At 40.4% G+C, this 19,063-nt stretch overlaps 1 protein-coding gene across 6 annotated transcripts in view; it reads left to right on the top strand.

Moving 5' to 3' along the window:
- LOC122557046 (gamma-aminobutyric acid receptor subunit alpha-3-like) overlaps window positions 1-19,063 on the top strand; it is a 274,530-nt gene that overhangs the window by 4,898 nt on the left and 250,569 nt on the right. For 4 of the 6 annotated variants that reach the window (XM_087992291.1, XM_043704284.2, XM_043704283.2 and 1 more), the window contains exon 2: window positions 16,180-16,312. In XM_087992291.1, coding sequence (XP_087848417.1) covers window positions 16,227-16,312 — 86 coding nt within the window. In that variant the 5' untranslated portion in view covers window positions 16,180-16,226. Of the gene's footprint in view, window positions 1-10,006; window positions 10,119-16,179; window positions 16,313-16,509; window positions 16,629-19,063 lie in introns of those variants that run through there. The other 2 variants (XM_087992290.1, XM_043704286.2) reach the window with 2 other exon arrangements.

Below are 19,063 nucleotides of genomic sequence, written 5' to 3'. Positions count from 1 at the left end.
GAATTCTCATCCCCAGAATGTAGAGGCTTAGTCAGAGAATTTCCTCAAGCAGAGAGAGTTTTAAAAAAATCAAGACTTCTTGAAGGTGAGACAGTAAAGTTAGATTGAGACCAGAGCAAAAGGATCAATAATCTTATTTGAATGCCTCAGCACATTGAAGGGCTGAATTGCCTATGTTTTGTTATGACATAAAGTTGTGATGTCACTGATGACCCATAGATGTGATGTCACATTGCCACAATGTCACTGATAACCCATAGTCATAATGTCATGGATGACCCAAGCTCATGATAATACACATGATATATCAGATTACATTTGGCTGCATTTTCATTTTAAAATCAATGTTATGTTCCACCAACTTCATCTTGTGGCTGTAGTGTCACTGATGACACGGGCTTAATGAAATGTTGATGAGTTGTTAGTGATGGAACATGGTTGGAATATCAGTTTTTGATTAATGTCTTTGATGTCACTCATTATGCTAAACTGTGAATTTGACTTTACTAACATTAAACATGGAAGCTAATTCAGATGATAACTGATAGAATGGGAATATGATATTATTGACAAGCCATGACATTTCATGGCACTGAATACACATTATTATAGGGCATCATTGACGGTACATTGATGCAATGTCATAAAGGGTATGCAGATGCAATCTCATTGAGGGGATGCAGCTATTGTCATTAATGATTATTGATTATAATGTTACCAATGATAAATGGCTGAAACCCCATTGATGACCTTACTTCTTGATTTCCCTGATGGCACTTTCCATTAATTCCATTGATGATACTTGTCTGAATATCATCAGTAATTTTGACTGTAATGTCACTGATGTGGCATCATGTAATTTCATTGATGATACATGGTTTTAATTTCTTTGCTGACACATGGATATCATTTAATTGGTGAATATCATGGGTGGTGCATGGATATGAAGTCATTGACGATGCATGAATATAATTTCGTTGATGCATGAATGTAATTTCATTGATAATACATGGATATAATTTCATTGATGATGTATGGATGTAATTTCTCTGATAATGCATGAATGTAATTTCATTGATAACACATGAATGTAATTTCAATGATAAATGCATGTAATTTAATTGATGAAAACAAATTGCTGTAATTCCATTGATGGCACCTTGGTGTGATTTTGGTGGTAGTGCCACTGATGACACATCTTATAATTTAATTGACAGTACGTGGATGTACTTTAACTGAGACAATCATGTTATGATTTCAGACCAAGACCACCACATTATTAACAATATGGCTAAGGACCAGTAGCTTCCTGTTTAACATAGATGAAATGTAAGATCCCAGGTATTTACAGGAGGATAAAGGCACAAGATTCAATACTTTTGGACAAGCAACAATAAATGTTACGAAAGAATTTTAGAAAAGTAAAATCATCTGCATATCTATAGAATTTATCTTATAATATCTTGATTTAAAATTAGGTAAATATGGGTAACAGACAAACCTGGTCAGTGAAGACCAAACAAATTTCTCAACTGTCTCCAGACAGTAATGACACTGCAGGCCATCAAATCTCCTTAAAAGTTTTCAAGGAATCTCCTTTTTTTTTCTCTGTTGAAGACCTAGCTTAGAATTTGCTCAAAAGTGTTACATGAAAATCTTTGACTGTCCTGTCCTACGTGCCTATTGAATGGCATCAAAATTGAGGGGAACCCACAGAGAATTTAATTACAATTACTACGCATCCACATAACATGTTCAGAACATAGAATGAAGAAATGTACAGCACAGTACAGGCTCTTTGACCCATGATATTATGCCAACCTTTTATCCTACTGTAAGATCAAACTAACCTACATACCCTTCATTTTACTAGCAACCATGGTCCCTATCCAAGAGTTGCTTAAATGTCTCCAATGTATCTGACTCCATCTGCTGGCAGTGCATTCCACACACCCACGACTGTCTGTGTAAAAACCCTACCTCTGATATTTCCCCTAAATCTTCCTCCAATCACCTTAAAATTATGTCCCCTTGTGATAGCCAGTTCTGCCCTGGGAAAAGATCTCTGGCTATCCACTCTATTTATGTCTCTCTTCATCTTGTACATCTTTATCAAGTCATCTCTTATCCTTCTTCACTCCAATGAGAAAAGCCCCAACTCCTTCAACTTTTCTTCATAAGACATGCCCTACCAGTCCAGGCAAGCATCCTGGTAAATCTCCTCTGTACCCTCTCTAAAGCATCCACATCTTTCCTATAATGAGGCAACCAGAACTGAACATAATATTCCAAGTATGGTCTATCCAGGGCTTTATAGACCTGCAGCACAACCTTGTGGCTCTTAAACTCAATGCTCCTGCTAATGAATGTCAACACAGCATTCACCTTCTCAACAATCCTATCAACTTGGGTGGTAACTTTGAACTATCTATGGACGTGGACCCTTCACATTGTCAAGAATCCCACCATTAACCCTGTAATCTGCATTCAAATTCAACTTCCAAAGTGAATCACTTCACACTTTTCCAGGTTGAACTCCATCTGCCACTTATCAGCCCAGCTCTGCATCTTGTCAATATCGCACTGCAACCTACACAGCCCTCATACTATCCATAACACCCCCAACCTTCATATTATTGGCAAACTTACTAACCCACCCTTCCACTTTATTATCTAAATCATTTATAAAAATCACAAAGAACAGAGGTCCCAGAACTGATCCCTGCAGGACGCCACTGGTTACTGAGCTCCAGGATGCATACTTTTCATCTACCACCACCTTTTCTCTTCTATGAGCCAGCCAATTCTGTATCTAGATAGACAGGTTTGCCTGAATCCCAAGTCTCCTTACTTTCTGAATGAGTGTACCATGGGGAACCTTATCAAATGCCTTGCATGTACACCACATCCACTGCTCTACCTTCATCAATGTGTTTTGTCACATCCTCAAAGAATTCAATAAGGCTTGTGAGGCATGGCCTGCCCCTCACAGAGCCATGCTGATTATTTCTAATCAAGCTATGGTTTTTCAATTAATCATAAACTGTATCTCTCAAAATCTTCTCCAACATTTTGTCCACCACTAACATAAGACTGACTGATCTGTAACTTCCAGGATTATCTCTATTCCCTTTCTAGAACAAGAAAGTAACATTTGCCTCCCTCCAATCATCTGGTACTGTGAGGATGAAAAGATCATTGCCAAAGGCACAGCAATCTCTTCCCTCACTTCCCGTCGTTACCTTGCATATATCCTGTCTGGCCCAGGGATTTATCTATCCTCATGTATTTCAAAAATTCCAGCACATCCTTCTTCTTGGCATCAGCCTGTTTTACACTGCCCTCACAAATGACAATGTCCCTCTCACTGGTGAATACTGAAGCAAAGTATTCATTAAAGATCTCCCCTACCTCCACCGACTCCAGACACAGGTTCCCTCCAATATCCCTGATCGGCTGTACCCTCACTCTGGCCATCCTCTTGTCCCTCACATCCGTGTAGAATGCCTTAAGATTTTCCTTAATCCTGCCCGCTCAGGCTTTTTTATGCCCCTTCTAGCTCTCCTAAGTCCCTTCTTCAGTTCCTTCCTGGCTACCTTGTAACCCTCTAGAGCCCTGTCTGATTTTTGCTATCTCAACCTTAAGTAAGCTTCCTTCTTCCTCCTGACTAGATATTCCACACACCTCTTGTCATCCAAGGTTCCTTCATCCTACTATCCCTTCCTTGCCTCAGTGGGATAAACCTATTCAGCATCTGCAGCAAGTGCTCCCGAAACAACCTCCAAATTTCTGTTGTGCATTACCCTGAGAATATCAGTTCCCAATTTATGCTCCACAGTTCCTGCCTAACAGCATTGTAATCCACCCACCCCAATTAAAATACTTTCCCATACCATCTGCTCCTCTCCCTCTCCATAACTATAATAAAGGTCAGGGAGTTCTGATCATAACCACTGAAATGCTCTTTCACCAAGAGATATGACACCTGACCTGATTTGTTGCTATGCACCTAATCCGAATAGCCTCCTGTCTAGTCGATCTATCTACATATTGAGTCAGGAATCCTTCCTGGACACACCTGACAAAATCTGCTCCATCCAGACTCTTTACACTAAGGGATTTCCAATTAATATTAGAGAAGTTGAAGTCATCCATGAGAACAACCTTGTTACTTCTGCACATTTCCAAATCTGCCTCCCAATCTGCTCTTCCATGTCTCTGTTGCTGTTGGGCATCCATAGAAAAACTATTCCACTATGGACTGCTCATGGTCTGGCACTTCACCCTCCTTTCCTGGGACTCTGCTCCCTTGGATTCTTGAAACTGTATTGTAATCATGACTCTAGCTTTTTCACAGTCAGCCAGTTTCACCGAGCTAGAACTACCCCAGGTTTCTCTGAATTCTAATGCTCATCAGCTGCACAAAGCTTGTGGGCTTCCTTCACTCTGAATCTTAGCTGCTCTGAACTATAAATGACATACACCTTCTATCAAAAGCAAACAGCATTCACATTTTGTTATGAGCCCTAACCTCAATACTGTCTCTATGTCAAAGGGCTTCTCCTGAATTCTACATGCTGAAACAGGATTGAACTCTCATCTTTTTCCATCAGTAGCTCACTGACCAGCAGTTTCCTTTGACTACTGACTTCCTCTCCAATGACTAAACCTTTAAACTATTCTAAATGACTTACTGAATATCTCAGAACAAACCATGCATTTGTTCTGTGGTGGGATTGAATGCAGCAACCATTGGAACAGTTGAACATAGCAACCACTAGAACACCCATTCCTTGAATGTTGCAATATCCACAGATTTCTGGCATATTTCAATAGATAGAGTTAAAAATCACACAACACCAGGATATAGTCCAACAGGTTTAATTGGAAGCACACTAGCTTTCGGAGCGATGCTCCCTCAACAGGACAATCACCTGATGAAGGAGCGTCGCTCCGAAAGCTAGTGTGCTTCCAATTAAACCTGTTGGACTATAACCTGGTGTTGTGTGATTTTTAACTTTGCACACCCAGTCCAACACCGGCATCTCCAAATAATCAATAGATAGAGTGAGTCAAAAAGGATAATATAGCTGGTGACACATTATGGCATGTCATTGGTAATACATGATTATAATTTCACTAATGGCTGTAATTTTATTGATGATGCATGATTGTAGTATCAATTTCACTGGCAACACGAGGGTGCAGTTTAGTTGATTACACATGGTTGTGATAATACTAATGACACATGGTTTTAAACCCATTGGTGAGATATGTGTGCAATTGCATTGATGGCATTTCATTGAAAGCTTCTGCATGTAAGTATGCTCTTCATTTTCACATGGCAGTAACATTATGATGCACTGAGTCTGTATTTCTCATGCTAGATGAATAGCCCTTCTATTGGTCAGAGTGATGCTTGTAGTCATCACTGCCACCATGTAGAATGTCTAGGCTCCATGAATGAACATTAACAACTTTTATTGAACATAACCATACATAGAGGATGGAAAGAGAGAGAGGGAAGCCCCCCAGAATGCAGTGCTAGTTCTGTCTGATTTGAAATCACTATGACATAAGTAATTATAGATAAGCTCAGTTGTTTGTTTTTTTCGATAAATAGTTAACCCTTTTCTTCACAAAGGGATCCATCCTTAATGATAAAATGTTTGTTATCAATTTTGATGAGCATCTTTATTATGGTTCAGAACTGATCTAACATTCATAATTTTGATCAGCTGTTTTGTTTACTCGGTGGGTGTGAGTTTTGGTGATAAATTCAGCTGTGTAAATCCTTGAGAAGGTGATGATGAGCCACCGTATGGAGCTGTTGTAGTCTCTGTGGTATAGATTCACCCACAGGAATGTTATGGAGAAAGTTCCAGGGTTTTTGACCTTGTGAAAGTGAAGGAATGGTAATATATTCCCAAGTTAGGTTGATGACTGGCTTGAGGGGAAATTCCTTCAATGAGCTTCTGATCATCTTAGCTACAACTCGTTCTGAAGAAATGTCACTGGATCCAAAATGTTAACTCTGCTTTCTTTCCATAGATGCTGTCAGGCCTGCTGAGTTTTTCCAGTAATGTCTCTCCAAACCAATGTATCACCAACTACACCATAAGGTCTTGATGGTTGCACCTTATAAAATGTCTTCTGGAAATCTAAGAATACTACATCTACCAGTTCCCCTTTCTCTATTGCACATGTTACTTCAAAGAACTCTGAAAAACTTTTAAATAGGAATTTTCTTTCACAAAAGCATATTGACTCTTCATGATTACTTTGAACTTGTCCAAGTTCCCAAGTATAACACCTTTAATAATAGCTTCTAATATTTTCCTTATACCAAATGTTCAGTCAACTGACCTTGAGCTTCATGCTTTGTGCTTTTCTCCTTTCTGAATAGAGTTACATTTGTTTTCTTCATAATCTAATAGAAATTTCCCCACAACAAGGGAATTTTCAAAAATTAGAGCCAATGCATCAACTATCTAACAAGCTATTTCTTTAAATATTCTAGAATGAAGTTCATCAGGAGACATGAACTTGTCAGCCCACAGTTCCAACTATTTGCTCAGTACCTAGAGATTTCAATTTTTCTGTATTCCTCTATTCCTTCCATTTCCTGATTCGCACCTATTTCTGGGATGTTAGTTGCATCTTCCATAGTGAACCTGTTCAATTCATCTGCCATCTCTTTATTTTCCATTACTAATTCCCCAGTCACACCTTCTGTAGGAACAATGTTTACTTAGTTAACTTTTCTTTGAAATATGTATTGATACTTCTAACTAACTTTATCGCATACTCTGTTTTGCTTTCATATTAATCTTTTACTTTTTTTTTACATTCTGTCAAATCTGTCAAAGAACTGTGGACTGTCTTTAGCTTCTTTAGTTAACCACAGATGTTAGTTCCTCCCTTGGAATTTTTATTTCTATTTGGATATATCTATTCTGTATATTGTCTAATACCCCTTTAAATGCCACCTACTGCATCTCTATTGATTTATCCTTTAATTTAGTTTGTCAGCTGACTTTAGTGAACTCTGCTTTCATGCCTTCATAAGTCTCAATCAAAACGTGTGGTGCTGGAAAAGCACAACTGGTCAGACAGCATCTGAGAAGCAGGAGAGTCAATGTTTCGGGCATAAGCTCTTCATCGGGAATGTGAGGGCCCCCTCATTCTTGATGAAAAGCTTATGCCTGAAATGCCGACTCTCCTGTTCCTCAGATGCTGCCTGACCGGCTGTGCTTTTCCAGCACCACACTCTTCGACTCTGATCTCCGGCATCTGCAGCATCGGCAGTCTTCACTTTCTCCCTCATAAGTCTGCCTATTTTACTTTAAGTGCTATTCTTGGACCCACTCTTGCCTTCCTCAAACTTAATAAAAAGTGAATAATATTATATTTGCTGTTATTGAGGGGTGCTTTCATATGAGGTCTTTAATTATTCATATCTCTTTACATAAATTCAGATTGAGTCTAGCCTTCCCTCTGGCTGGCTACAGAATGTGTTGTTCTGACAAACAATCTCACAAACATTTTATGAACTCCTCATTTACTTTTGTTCATCTGATTGTTCCAATCTAAATGTAGGTTAAAATCACTCTTGAAAATCACTGTCCCTTTCTCACAAGATCCCATTATTTCTTCCTTTATTTTCCATCCAAACATGTGACTACTCTTAGGAGATCTTCCACTAGAGATTTTTTGCCTTTATGATTTCTCATGTCTTTCAAAACCACTTTTATATCCTGTTTCAGAACTTCAGTCATCTGCTCTATTCTGCCAATACTATCATAAATTAACAGTTCAAACCCAACATTTGTTTCCTGGTTTCTTGTCCTTCTTAAAGACTCACAACCCTCAATATTCAACCTATGTCATCCTGCAGCTACGTTTCTATAATGGCTACCAAATTGTACTTAATTATTTCTGTTTACATGCTCAGTTTATCAGTTTGTTTGGTGTGGTACATGACAAAAAATCATTAGCAATTCTTTCAACAATTCTCTGACTTGAGTCATTATTGTTGCATTCCTCCACTAAGCTTGGAGGGATCATTAATGAAATCATTTATTGTTTTTTTCCTAGATGCTAAACTTTTTTGTTAAATCTTGCTCATTCAAGAATTTTATTAGTTTTAAAGTAATTATAAAAAGTTTTCAATATCCCTTCGAAAGTATCTGTTGCTTCTTTTAGCCCTTGGCAACCATAACATCATCAGTTACATGAGGCAGTAGCTAGGGCCCTGGACCAGGGCTTTGACAATCGGCTAGAGGTCCAATGCATGGCAATGCCTGGGGACTTGGATTGGTGCTTTGATAGTTGGAGATTGAGCCCAATGCAGGGAGATTGAGCTCAATATGGCAGTGAGGGAGCCCCCCCCCCCACCCGGTATCTGCGGTGACAGTGAAAGTAGACAGCCCGAGGTCTCCCAGAGAGCGGGCCAAATTTGAGGAGATCTAAGCACTTAAGAAAGAGTACTGAAATTTTATTTCTTTATTTTTCTACTTTATACTAAGAAAGACTGCAATGTTTAACTTATAACTTTATTTATTTTTCTATTTGGTACTTAAGATGGCTCTAGAAATGGTGACATTGTACACTTTTCATTGTGCTCCTGTATCTGAATACACGTGACAATAAAATCTACTTCTAATTTTGTTTCTAATTGTCATGGAGTCATTCTAATTATTACATTTTTGAGGCCTTGTCTTCAACGGAAAATTGGTACATTTGACAGACTGAGGTGGGATAGATATTATTTTGTAATTTAATATTTACTAAAAAGACATGTTAGATGTTTTTTAAGGAAAATTATTGAAAGTCACATGTCTTATGCAATGGAAAAGAATATTTTTGAGAATCTGACCAGGGCTCCTTCACAAATACAGTGTCATCCTTCCATTCTGACATTTCACACTCAGACACACTCTCACAGGGCCACACACACTCATATACCTATTCAAAAAACAACACCTGATGAAGGAGCAGAACTCCGAAAGCTAGTGCTTCAGAATAAACCTGTTGGACTATAACCTGGTATTGTGTGATTTTTAACTTTGTCCGCCCCAGTCCAATACCAGCTCCTCCTCGTCATATTCAAAGAGGTATAGACACATTGAAATAACTCCACAGAAGCTGGTATCCCATCACCAAGTCACCCTTTGTTTACATGTGGAAAGTCCTTGCCACAGATTCAGTTCCCTCAGAGCCAGCTCTCAGACAGGGTGATTGACACTCCTGTTTTTAATCTGTCACCCAGAGGTCCCTGAGTGAACCAGATTAACAGCCCCAATAAGGGAGCTCAGTTCTATTAGGTCCACTTGGCTGACCTCATTACAATCACTACACACATAAATATACATATACACTCACACATTCTCACATAAATACACGTACACCCACACATTCACATATATACACACATACACTATCACACACTACGTGCTCATACAAGAAATCACAGACACATGTCCATGCACAGACACAGCCACGTGCACACACCATGTTTGTATATCCACACTACTTCAGACAGACACAACCAAACATATACCTGCTAGCATGCATGCACATACAAACACACACATAATTAACACCACACTCCAAAATATGTATACACAGACACACCAAATCACACAGCCATGCACTACAACACAGGCACACACAAACACATACATAATAACACCCAATCCCACAAAAACACACCCACACTCAGATACACATGGAAACACACATAAACACATGTACACACACCCATGAAGTAAAGAATTATTGGGTCTGCCACTGAGATTGTAATTCACAAGCAGGAAATCCGCTGGCAAAACAACATTTAGATTTCCCTCTTTTGCTCAGGATGATCAGAGGCTGCTTGTCTCCAGTTAAAGTATAGACCAGTTAAAGATGGCAACAGTTAACAGCTCTCAGGCAAAGTGTCGGGATAAGCTGTAATTATGTTGAGCATGCTTTACTTTAAGGGAAATGACAGTCGGCAATCTCACTGTTGGAGGTCAATCGAAGCTCCAGGACATCTCTGCAGGAGTTCCGCAGGCTCGTGTGCTCGGCCCAACTGTCTCCAGTCGTTTCACCAATGCCCTTCACTTCATGATAAGGTCAGAAGTGAGGATGTTCGCCGATGATCACACAATTTTCAGTACCAATAACAACTCCTTAGATACTGAAGCAGTCCATGACTAAACACAGCAAGACCTGGATAATATTCAGGCTTGGCCTTTCAAATGGCAAGCAAAATGCCAGGCAATCACCATCTCCAACAAAATAGAATCTAACCATCACACCTCAATATTTAATGGGAACACCAACACTGAATCCCTCTCTATCGACATCCTGTGAGTTGATATTGACCCAAATCTGAACTGGACCACCTTTATAAATAACTTTTTTTATTCATTCACAGTACATGGGCATCACTGACTAGGCCAGCATTTATTGCCCATCCCTGGTTCCCCAGAAGGCTGTCATCGACATTGCTGTGGGTATAGCGTCACATATAGTATAGACCAGTTAACGATGGTAATTTCCTTTCCAAAAGGACTTCAGTGAACCAGATGGGATTTTCTGACAGTTAAAATGGTTTCATAGTTATCATTACACTTTTAATCTCAGATTTTTATTAATTAAAAATTCCACAATCTGCCATGGCAGGATTTGAACCCAGGTCCCTAGAACATTGTCTGAGTCTCTGGATGAATAGTCTAACAGTGATGCCACAAAGCCATCATCTTCCCAAAGCCTGTCCGTCATCTACACAGTCCAAATCAGGAGTATGTTGAAATACTCCCCACTTGCCTGGATGAGTGCAACTCTAGCAACACTCAAGAAGCTTGACAGCATCCAGAACAGGGATTAGGCGCTGAGATTTGGCTCAGTGGTGCAGTGAACATCATATTTACCCATTGAGACATCAGGAAATGTCTGTCTAACTTTGAATAGATACCCTGCAGACCCATACTTCAACCATATGGGAAATCATGTCTATTTCTCCAGAAAACCATTTAAATCATATTGGTGTCTCTTTGATGAGCATATAATAACCTTGCAATGACAGAGATTCATAACTGTCATGTGTAAACTTATATATAATTACAATTATCAGCAGCCTGTCTGCCCCAAGTCACTGACTATACAAGTTCAGGTAGTCTGAAGGTGTCCCTCTTTTTCTAGAAGGTGTTTGTTTTGGGTTTGGAAGATTGGTAAGTCTTAACTCAAGGGCCATGAACCTAGGTTTTGGTTTTGATCAAGTGATTAGATTAGATTAGATTAGATTAGATAACAGTGTGGAAACAGGCCCTTCGGCCCAACAAGTCCACACCGACCCGCCGAAGCGCAACCCACCCATACCCCTACATTTACCCCTATATCTAACACTACGGGCAATTTAGCATGACCAATTCACCTGACCTGCACATCTTTGGACTGTGGGAGGAAACCGGAGCACCCGGAGGAAACCCACGCAGACACGGGGAGAACGTGCAAACTCCACACAGTCAGTCGCCTGAGGCGGGAATTGAACCCGGGTCTCTGGCGTTGTGAGGCAACAGTGCTAACCACTGTGCCACCGTGAGGTCTGTAAGTCCATTTAAATTGGACTATCTTTTATTTCTTGGATACTCACTGCAGAGGATGTTGCTATTTTTGATGCAGGGAATTGATTAATTACATCATCTGGAAGATACAGAACCTCGTGGATTTCCTCCTCAGAGGAATTCTTCTTCGTTGAATCAGATAACTACTCCTTTGCATCATCTGTGGTACCTTTTAACTCTTCAGTGTCCTTCACAGGTGGCTGTTCTGTTAAAACAGTAATTTATTTCTTTGCAATATCTTGGTCTCTGAATCAAGTAATTTATTCTTGACTGTGTTCTGAATCTGTGATCATTGGACATCAGATGTTCCTGCTGGCTTTCATCAAGACTTATGCATTTAATCTGTGTGAGCAAATCTTTATTCTTAATCCATTGCCAAAGTGGGAATATGAATTGTATGCTCTCTATGGTTGTTTTATTGGTGAACCCAATGTGTTCACTCCCTCAGTTGTGTTTCTTGAAGATTACTGCTTGATCCGTGTCACTGGCAATGGCAATTCCTCCTTGCAAAATTATAAATGGAAATGTTCCTCTTGGATTTGTGGCATCTCATCATCTGACATTATGCTCAAATCTGACACAATAATTTGTTCATTAGGCTGTGCTACTGTCTGAATCAGTTAAAGATTCATGAAGGAGATTAAATGGGTCATCCCGCTCATTATTTTAATTAAAACAATATACTGTAGATGCTGGAAATCTGAAGAAGAGACATAGTGGGTTAAAAATATTAACTGTTTCTCTCTTAACATACATAATTTCAAAGTATTCCCTTACATTATGAGTCCAATGAAATCATCCAGAGATGTCATTTGGTTGTTTGACAACTAACCTTTCCTTGACCTGTAGTTCCACGACTGGCTGACTGACCCTGGACCAATTGTTGTTTGACTGGTATCTCTTTGAACGGACATGACATAACTGGTTGTTTGTTGACTTAGTTGCAGTCAGTTGTAACTAAATGAACTCTTTCTGCAATTTGAATAAAACAGAAGTCAAGACAAACATTCAGTCTCAATATTGACAATTCTTGATTGAAAGTACATATACATTCTCTACTTTCTGACAGCTTTTGAGCAACACAGTTTCTTGGAGGATAACATAAATACTGTTGCATCGGATAAAACCTACTGGAAGAGGCAAACTCCCACAATGTAATAGTTTAGGTCACCTACTAAAGATACCAACAGTTGAATGGACGATATTTAGAAAGCTAATTGAAGACCAGGTAAGGCAACATTGCTGGATAATACAGAACTCAAACAAAGGGGCAGTTTCTCTCCTTGTGAGTCAGAGAGAACATAGATTCATTGATAGGACATTGTCCACCAACAAGACAGAGCTAATTTCTCTTCAATTATTTAAACATAAAAATGGTTGAAGTTACAAATATGATCAAAACCAAGAGTTATAACAATGCTATGAAGCACAATGTGTACTCTACCACTACCTCTCAAAAATAAAGGGAAGGCTGCTGATCCAATTTAAAAATAAATGATAGTTAAGTAGACCTGAAAGCTCAAAAACATGACCAGAAAAAAAAATAGATTAAAAACCAAGGCTTACCTGTTACCAGATGTTAGTTGATTCCACTATTTTCTAACTCCAAATTTGCATAAATGTTTTAAAAAAAGCCCCACATAATTCCATCATTTGTTTTCTGATGGGAATGCCTTGTAAAGCTGGAAAATGTATTAGAAGCAGCAATTCTTGAGTCGTTTGAAGGGAAGTAAGGCCAGTGGTACAGCAGTTTCAATTGACACATATCTTAAAGTTGAACATTGCAAACTTCTAAAGATGGGCTAACAGGCTCTAACTTAAGTCCTGCAGACAGACGAATCTCCAGACAATTGACCAATGCAGTTGACAGATGCTGCAGCAAGGTCATTGTGTGTGACTTTCTCAAAGAAGAGCTGCCAGAGAGGTTCATTCACCTCTGCACCAATTAAAATTTGCAACAACAATCAGAGTCACTGCTTAGGTGTTCCCTGCTGGTCACTAGACAATGATCACTCTTATTGAAGGGATTTGTCATTGGTCAAGGTTGGTTATAATCCTTCACACAGTTGATTAGCCAATGCACATTCATATAACATAAACAGCACTACTTGCGTGTGATTAGACTGAACTATCAGAGCCAGAGAGTGAGACCAAAGCAAGAATGGGTAGTTCTAGAAGAAGGGGGAGAAAGAGAGAGCTGGAGCAGCTGACAAATATTCATTAGATGTGAAAAAAAATACAAGAGGATTGTTCTACTGTCAAGGTGAAGGTCACTTGTAGGAAGGTGAAATAGCTCCTAATGTCTTGGTGTCAGATTTTTCTCCAGAAGGATGGATGTGGGAGCTGAGATATTTCCTGAATCAGTGATTGTGTCTCCATTCCGGGGAAGCTGGCCCAATCTATTTTAATGTCAAGAGGTGGCCTGAGGTCACTCCTGAGGCTTGCTCGAGGAGACAGAGAGGTAGCAAGACCTGCAGGTCAATATGCTTACCTCCAACATTGGAATCTAGAGCCAGTTGTGTTCATAGTCTTTAAGGCCTCTTTCTTTCATCTCCTTATCCCTTGACCCACAACTCAAACTCATGCTTCCCCCCTTCCCCTTGCTGTCTTAATGTGCCAAACCTGAGAAGTCAACCTGTAAGGGATCTTGCCATTTCTGTAGTGAGAGGGAGAAGGAGTTGGCAAAGTCTGTTTGTCAAAGAAACCCAGTGATGGAATGAGAAATTGGACATTGGCCTGCACACTGTCTACTGAGAAGCACCCTCTATCCCAGGTTTCAAACCCAATCCTCTCTCCCACAGCCTCCCAAAATGACATTCCTTCCACTATCCCTCACAACATCCACCTCCTCCACAAATCATTTACGTTACTCCTAGGTCCTCTGCAATCCAGGCCCTCCCTGATTGGCCCAAGGTCTGGAATCTAGGTGAAGGTGACCTCAGTAATGCCCAATATGAAACGAGAACAAAGATTGCTGGAGAAACTCTGCAGGTGTGGCAGCATATGCGGAGACAGAAAGCAGAGTTAACGTCTCGAGTCTAGTGATCCTTTGTTAGAACAGAATGCCAAAGTTGAAGTTCAATTGGGTGGGCCAGAGACAGTCCAGGTTTTTCACTTGCTCTTCATAAACTTACTGCCGTCTTGACAAAATTCTGCCAATCATCTTCAACAATTGAGCATTCGCACATACTGCCATGGTCAGTCTGAAGTGTACACTCAATTGTTTAGAGTGGAGCACAAGCCCATCAGTCTCTGATTTCTGGACAAGGGAGCTAACAACTAAACTACAGCTGTCTCTGTAAGAGAATAAATGCAATCAGAGTAAGCACATTAGAATCTGAATTCAGCACAATGAAGACTTGGTTGAAAGGAATCGTGAGGGATAGTGTAATTGGTGTTCTTGGGAAACAAGCTCAGAGGAGCACTGAACATCACCTTGTGGATCAGGCGAAGAGAAGAATGATGTACAAGTGCAAAGATAAACTGGTTGAAGCCAGAGGTGAATCAGAGAATGTGGGTGTGAGAGTTTGAGGGTGTGGTGTAAGAGTGTGAGTGTACGGGTAAAGGTGTGAGAGTGTGGGAGTGAGAGTGTGGGTGTGAGACAGTGAGTGTGAGAGTGTGATGCTGTAGGTGTGAGAGTATGAGGGTATGGGTCTGAGAGTATGGGTGTGAGAGTGCGGGTGAGGGTGTCAGGATGCAGGTATGAGAGTGTGGGTATGAGAGCATAAGGATATGGATGTGATTGTATGAGAGTTTGGCTGTGGGCATGAGAGTGTGGACGTGAGTACAGATGTGAGAGGGCAAGTGTGAGAGTGCGGGTGTGAAGGTGCGGGTGTGTGGGTTAAAGAGTGTGGGTGTGAGAGTACAGTTGTGAGAGTACGAGTGTGAGTGCGAGAGTGGTGATGTCTATAAGTGAGGATACTTTTGTGTTTTGCCCAGTAACATGGAGATGTTATAATATTCACTGAAGGTAGTTTAAGACCTGATCAATATTGTGTAAAATAAATGCACATTGTCATCTCATGTCATAATGTTCATGGATCACAATGCAAATGGATTATTGATGTGGATGAGCTAAAGGAATGGTTCCATTAATGTTCCCATGGACCCAATAAAGTTAGACTCTCGAAGGTCATAAATGACCATGCCGTCGCATCAAATAGTTGTTTTACTCTTGATGTCAATTGATGTGGCTCATGGTGAAGATGAGTGCTGAACCTAGCAAAGTCCAGCAGTACTATTCCATCCCACTGAAGGGTAACTCTGACATGAAGGAGTTAGCTTTTTTGTTAGCTTTTTTGCTTGCACGGTGTGTGGGTTGAGAAATGTGCTAAGTGGAGAACAAAGGCAGTAACAAATTGAAAGGCAGCCATCCATGAGCCTAAACAAACCTAAATTAAAAATTAACAATTCATAAAAAGCAGTAATGTCAATGATGAGAGTAACATTTCCAAACAATTAACTACCCAGAGATCCAAATCTAGAGAGAAAGGTTCAGTCAAAAGGAGAATGTGTATTGACTTATCTATCCTGAACTGAAAGTTATTCTGACTTTGACTCTCTGCAGATCACCATCTCATGTGAGTGCGCTGATACAGGGGACAGATTCAGGACATGGCTGAACAAGTTTTGGGATTCTTCGTACTCTATAGCTTCCTTGTGATAGCCCTTCTTTCCAAGAGCAGCCTCACTGTGCACGGGTAAGTGCCTGCACCAAGCATTTCACAGTCATATAAATGTTACTCAGGAGTTGGCTGGCAAATTGGATTCACATTCAGTGTGCAAGAAAGACAGCAGAGGGACTCAGGAGCCTTAAATGTGGGGCTTTCTGATGTGTGATGTTAGGTCTCTGTAATCTCTTTGTTTCTTTTCTTCCACTTGTTTCTTTTATTTTTCAGCTTGGGGCAGTATTGACACCTTTGGGTAGGCAACATGTGCCAGTGATTCAAACATGTCAGACACATTCTGGGTGATATATGTCTTCACAGCTTTTAGCCAGTTGGCAGCCCTGGAAAGGTGAGGAAATTCAAGCAGTTTTGCCTCCAATTCAATGCCCTCAGCCTGGGTGGAGAGTGTCTCCTCTCGATCCCCATGAGATTTAGTTTACAAATAGCTGCCTGTCAACCCAGAAATCAGAGGCTAGGGTTTCCTGCTTTGAAGTCGCAGCTGGTTCTTTGAGGTAAAACAGTCATTAGAATCAATGGATGTTGTCCAAGGCCTGGATACAAAGAGTTTGCAGATTAAGGGAAAGATGACAGGCATCATTCTGCTGTACAGCCATCTTTGCTTGTTGTTGATTGCTCAGAGCCAGTCTAAATCTCACCAAGGACAGTGCAGTTTTGTTTTATTTGTTCATGAGGTGTGAATATTACTGGTCCAGCATTTATAGCCCATCCCTAATTATCCAGAGAGCAGTTAAGAGTTCATCCCACTGCTGCGGGTCAGGAGTCATATGTAGACCTAAAGAACATCGGTGAACCAATGAGACCTTTTTACAAAGACCAACATTAGATCTGTTTCTCAATTTGATAATTCTTTTCATTAAGGGCGTTTGTCACTGTGGAGTTTGAACTCACATGACCAGAACATTAGCCCAGGATACAAGATGCCTAGTCCAATGATGCTTCCATTGTGCCACCACTTTCCCACAAACTGGGGAGCTCAAATCTGATCATATTATGTGCTATATTCTCAAATGGATATGCTGACCCCGACACCACACATTGACTGGAATCATAGTGGGTCAGCAATAACTGTCCTCCAGTAACAGAGCAGAAACATGAACACTAGAATTGAGGCCCATCTGCCTCTAGTAAAAAATTTTAAATCTGAATGAACAAACTATCAAGCTGATAAGAAGCTATTTTTTGGGAATTCTTTATGGCACACTAAATTTGTGAGACCCAGACTTTTGGGAATATATTTGGCGAATGATTCTGAGGCAGCATACAGGCTTTGATACCGGGACCAGGGCTGAACATCATGACAAATTTTGCAGGGGAAAGGTGTGTTTTTTTTTCCAAACTTGTTTTCTAATGTTTTGAAGTGAGCGTAAGAGTCAAAGAGTCATAAAGCTGTACAGCATGAAAACAGAATCCTCGGTCCAACTCGTCCATGCCAACCAGATATCCTAAATAACTCAAGTCCTATTTGCCAGCATTTGGCCCATATCCCTCCAAACCCTTCCTATTCATATACCCATCTGAATGCCTCTTAAATGTTGTAATTGTACCAACCTCCACCACTTCCTCTGGCAGCTCATTCTATACACGCACCATTCTCTGCGTGAAAAGATTGCCCCATTGGTTCTTTTAAAATCTTTCCCCTCTCATCTTAAACCTATGCCCTCTACGTTTGGACTCCCTCACCCCAGGGAAAAGGCCTTGGTGATTCACCCTATCCATGTCCATCATGATTTTATAACCTCTATAAGATCACCTCTCAGCCTCCAATGCTTCAGGGAAAGTAGCCCCAGCCTATTCAACCTCCAACCCTGGCAACATCCTTGACATCTTTTTTGAACCCTTTCAAGTTTCACAACATTCTTTGTGTAGGAGGGAGTCCCGAATAGAACACAGTGTTTCAAAAGTGGCATAACTTAGGTCCTGTACAACTGCAACATAACCTCCCAACTCCTATATTCTTTTGACTGACCAATAAAGACAAGCATACCAAACACCTTCTTCACTATCCTGTATACCTGCAACTCCACTTTCAATGACCTTTGAACCTGCACTCCAAGATCTCTTTGTTTAGCAACACTCCCCAGGATCTTGCTATTAAGTATACAAGTCCTGCCATGATTTGCTTTTCCAAAAAGCAGCGCCTCATATTTGCCTAAATTGAACTCCAAGTATCACTCCTCAGCCCATTGGCCCATCTGCTCACGATCCTGTTGTACTCTGAGGTAACCTTCTTCTCTGTCCACTACATCGTCAATTTTGGTGTCATCTGTAAACTTACTAACCATACTTCTGATGTTCTCGTCCAAGGCATTTACATAAATGACAAAAAGTAGTGGACCCAGCACCAATCCTGTCGCACACTACTGGTCACAGGCCTCCAGTCTGAAAAGTAACCCTCCACCACCACCCTCTGTCTTCTAACTTCAAGCCAGTTCTGTATCCAAATGGCTAGTTCTCCCTGTATTCCATGAGATCTAACCTTGCTAACCAGTCTTCCATGGGGAACCTTGTTGAACGCCTTACTGAAGTCCATATAAATTACATCTATCGCTCTGCCCTCATCAATCATCTTTGTTAATTCTTCAAAAAAACTCAGTCAAGTTTGTGAGACATGATTTCCCACGCATAAAGCTATGTTGACTATCCCTAATCAGTCCTTGCCTTTCCAAATACATGTACATCCTATCCCTCCAACAACTTGCCACCACTGATGTCAGGATCATTGGTCTATAGTTCCTCGGCTTTTCCTTACCACATTTTTTAAAT

This window comes from Chiloscyllium plagiosum, unplaced genomic scaffold, assembly GCF_037043375.1.
Source record: "Chiloscyllium plagiosum isolate Xiang-an unplaced genomic scaffold, Cpla_swu_hap1 HiC_scaffold_11, whole genome shotgun sequence".
Classification (NCBI taxonomy): Eukaryota; Metazoa; Chordata; class Chondrichthyes; order Orectolobiformes; family Hemiscylliidae; genus Chiloscyllium; species Chiloscyllium plagiosum.
Note: the sequence above shows the minus strand (reverse complement) of the source record. Positions and strands in the feature narration are given on the sequence as shown.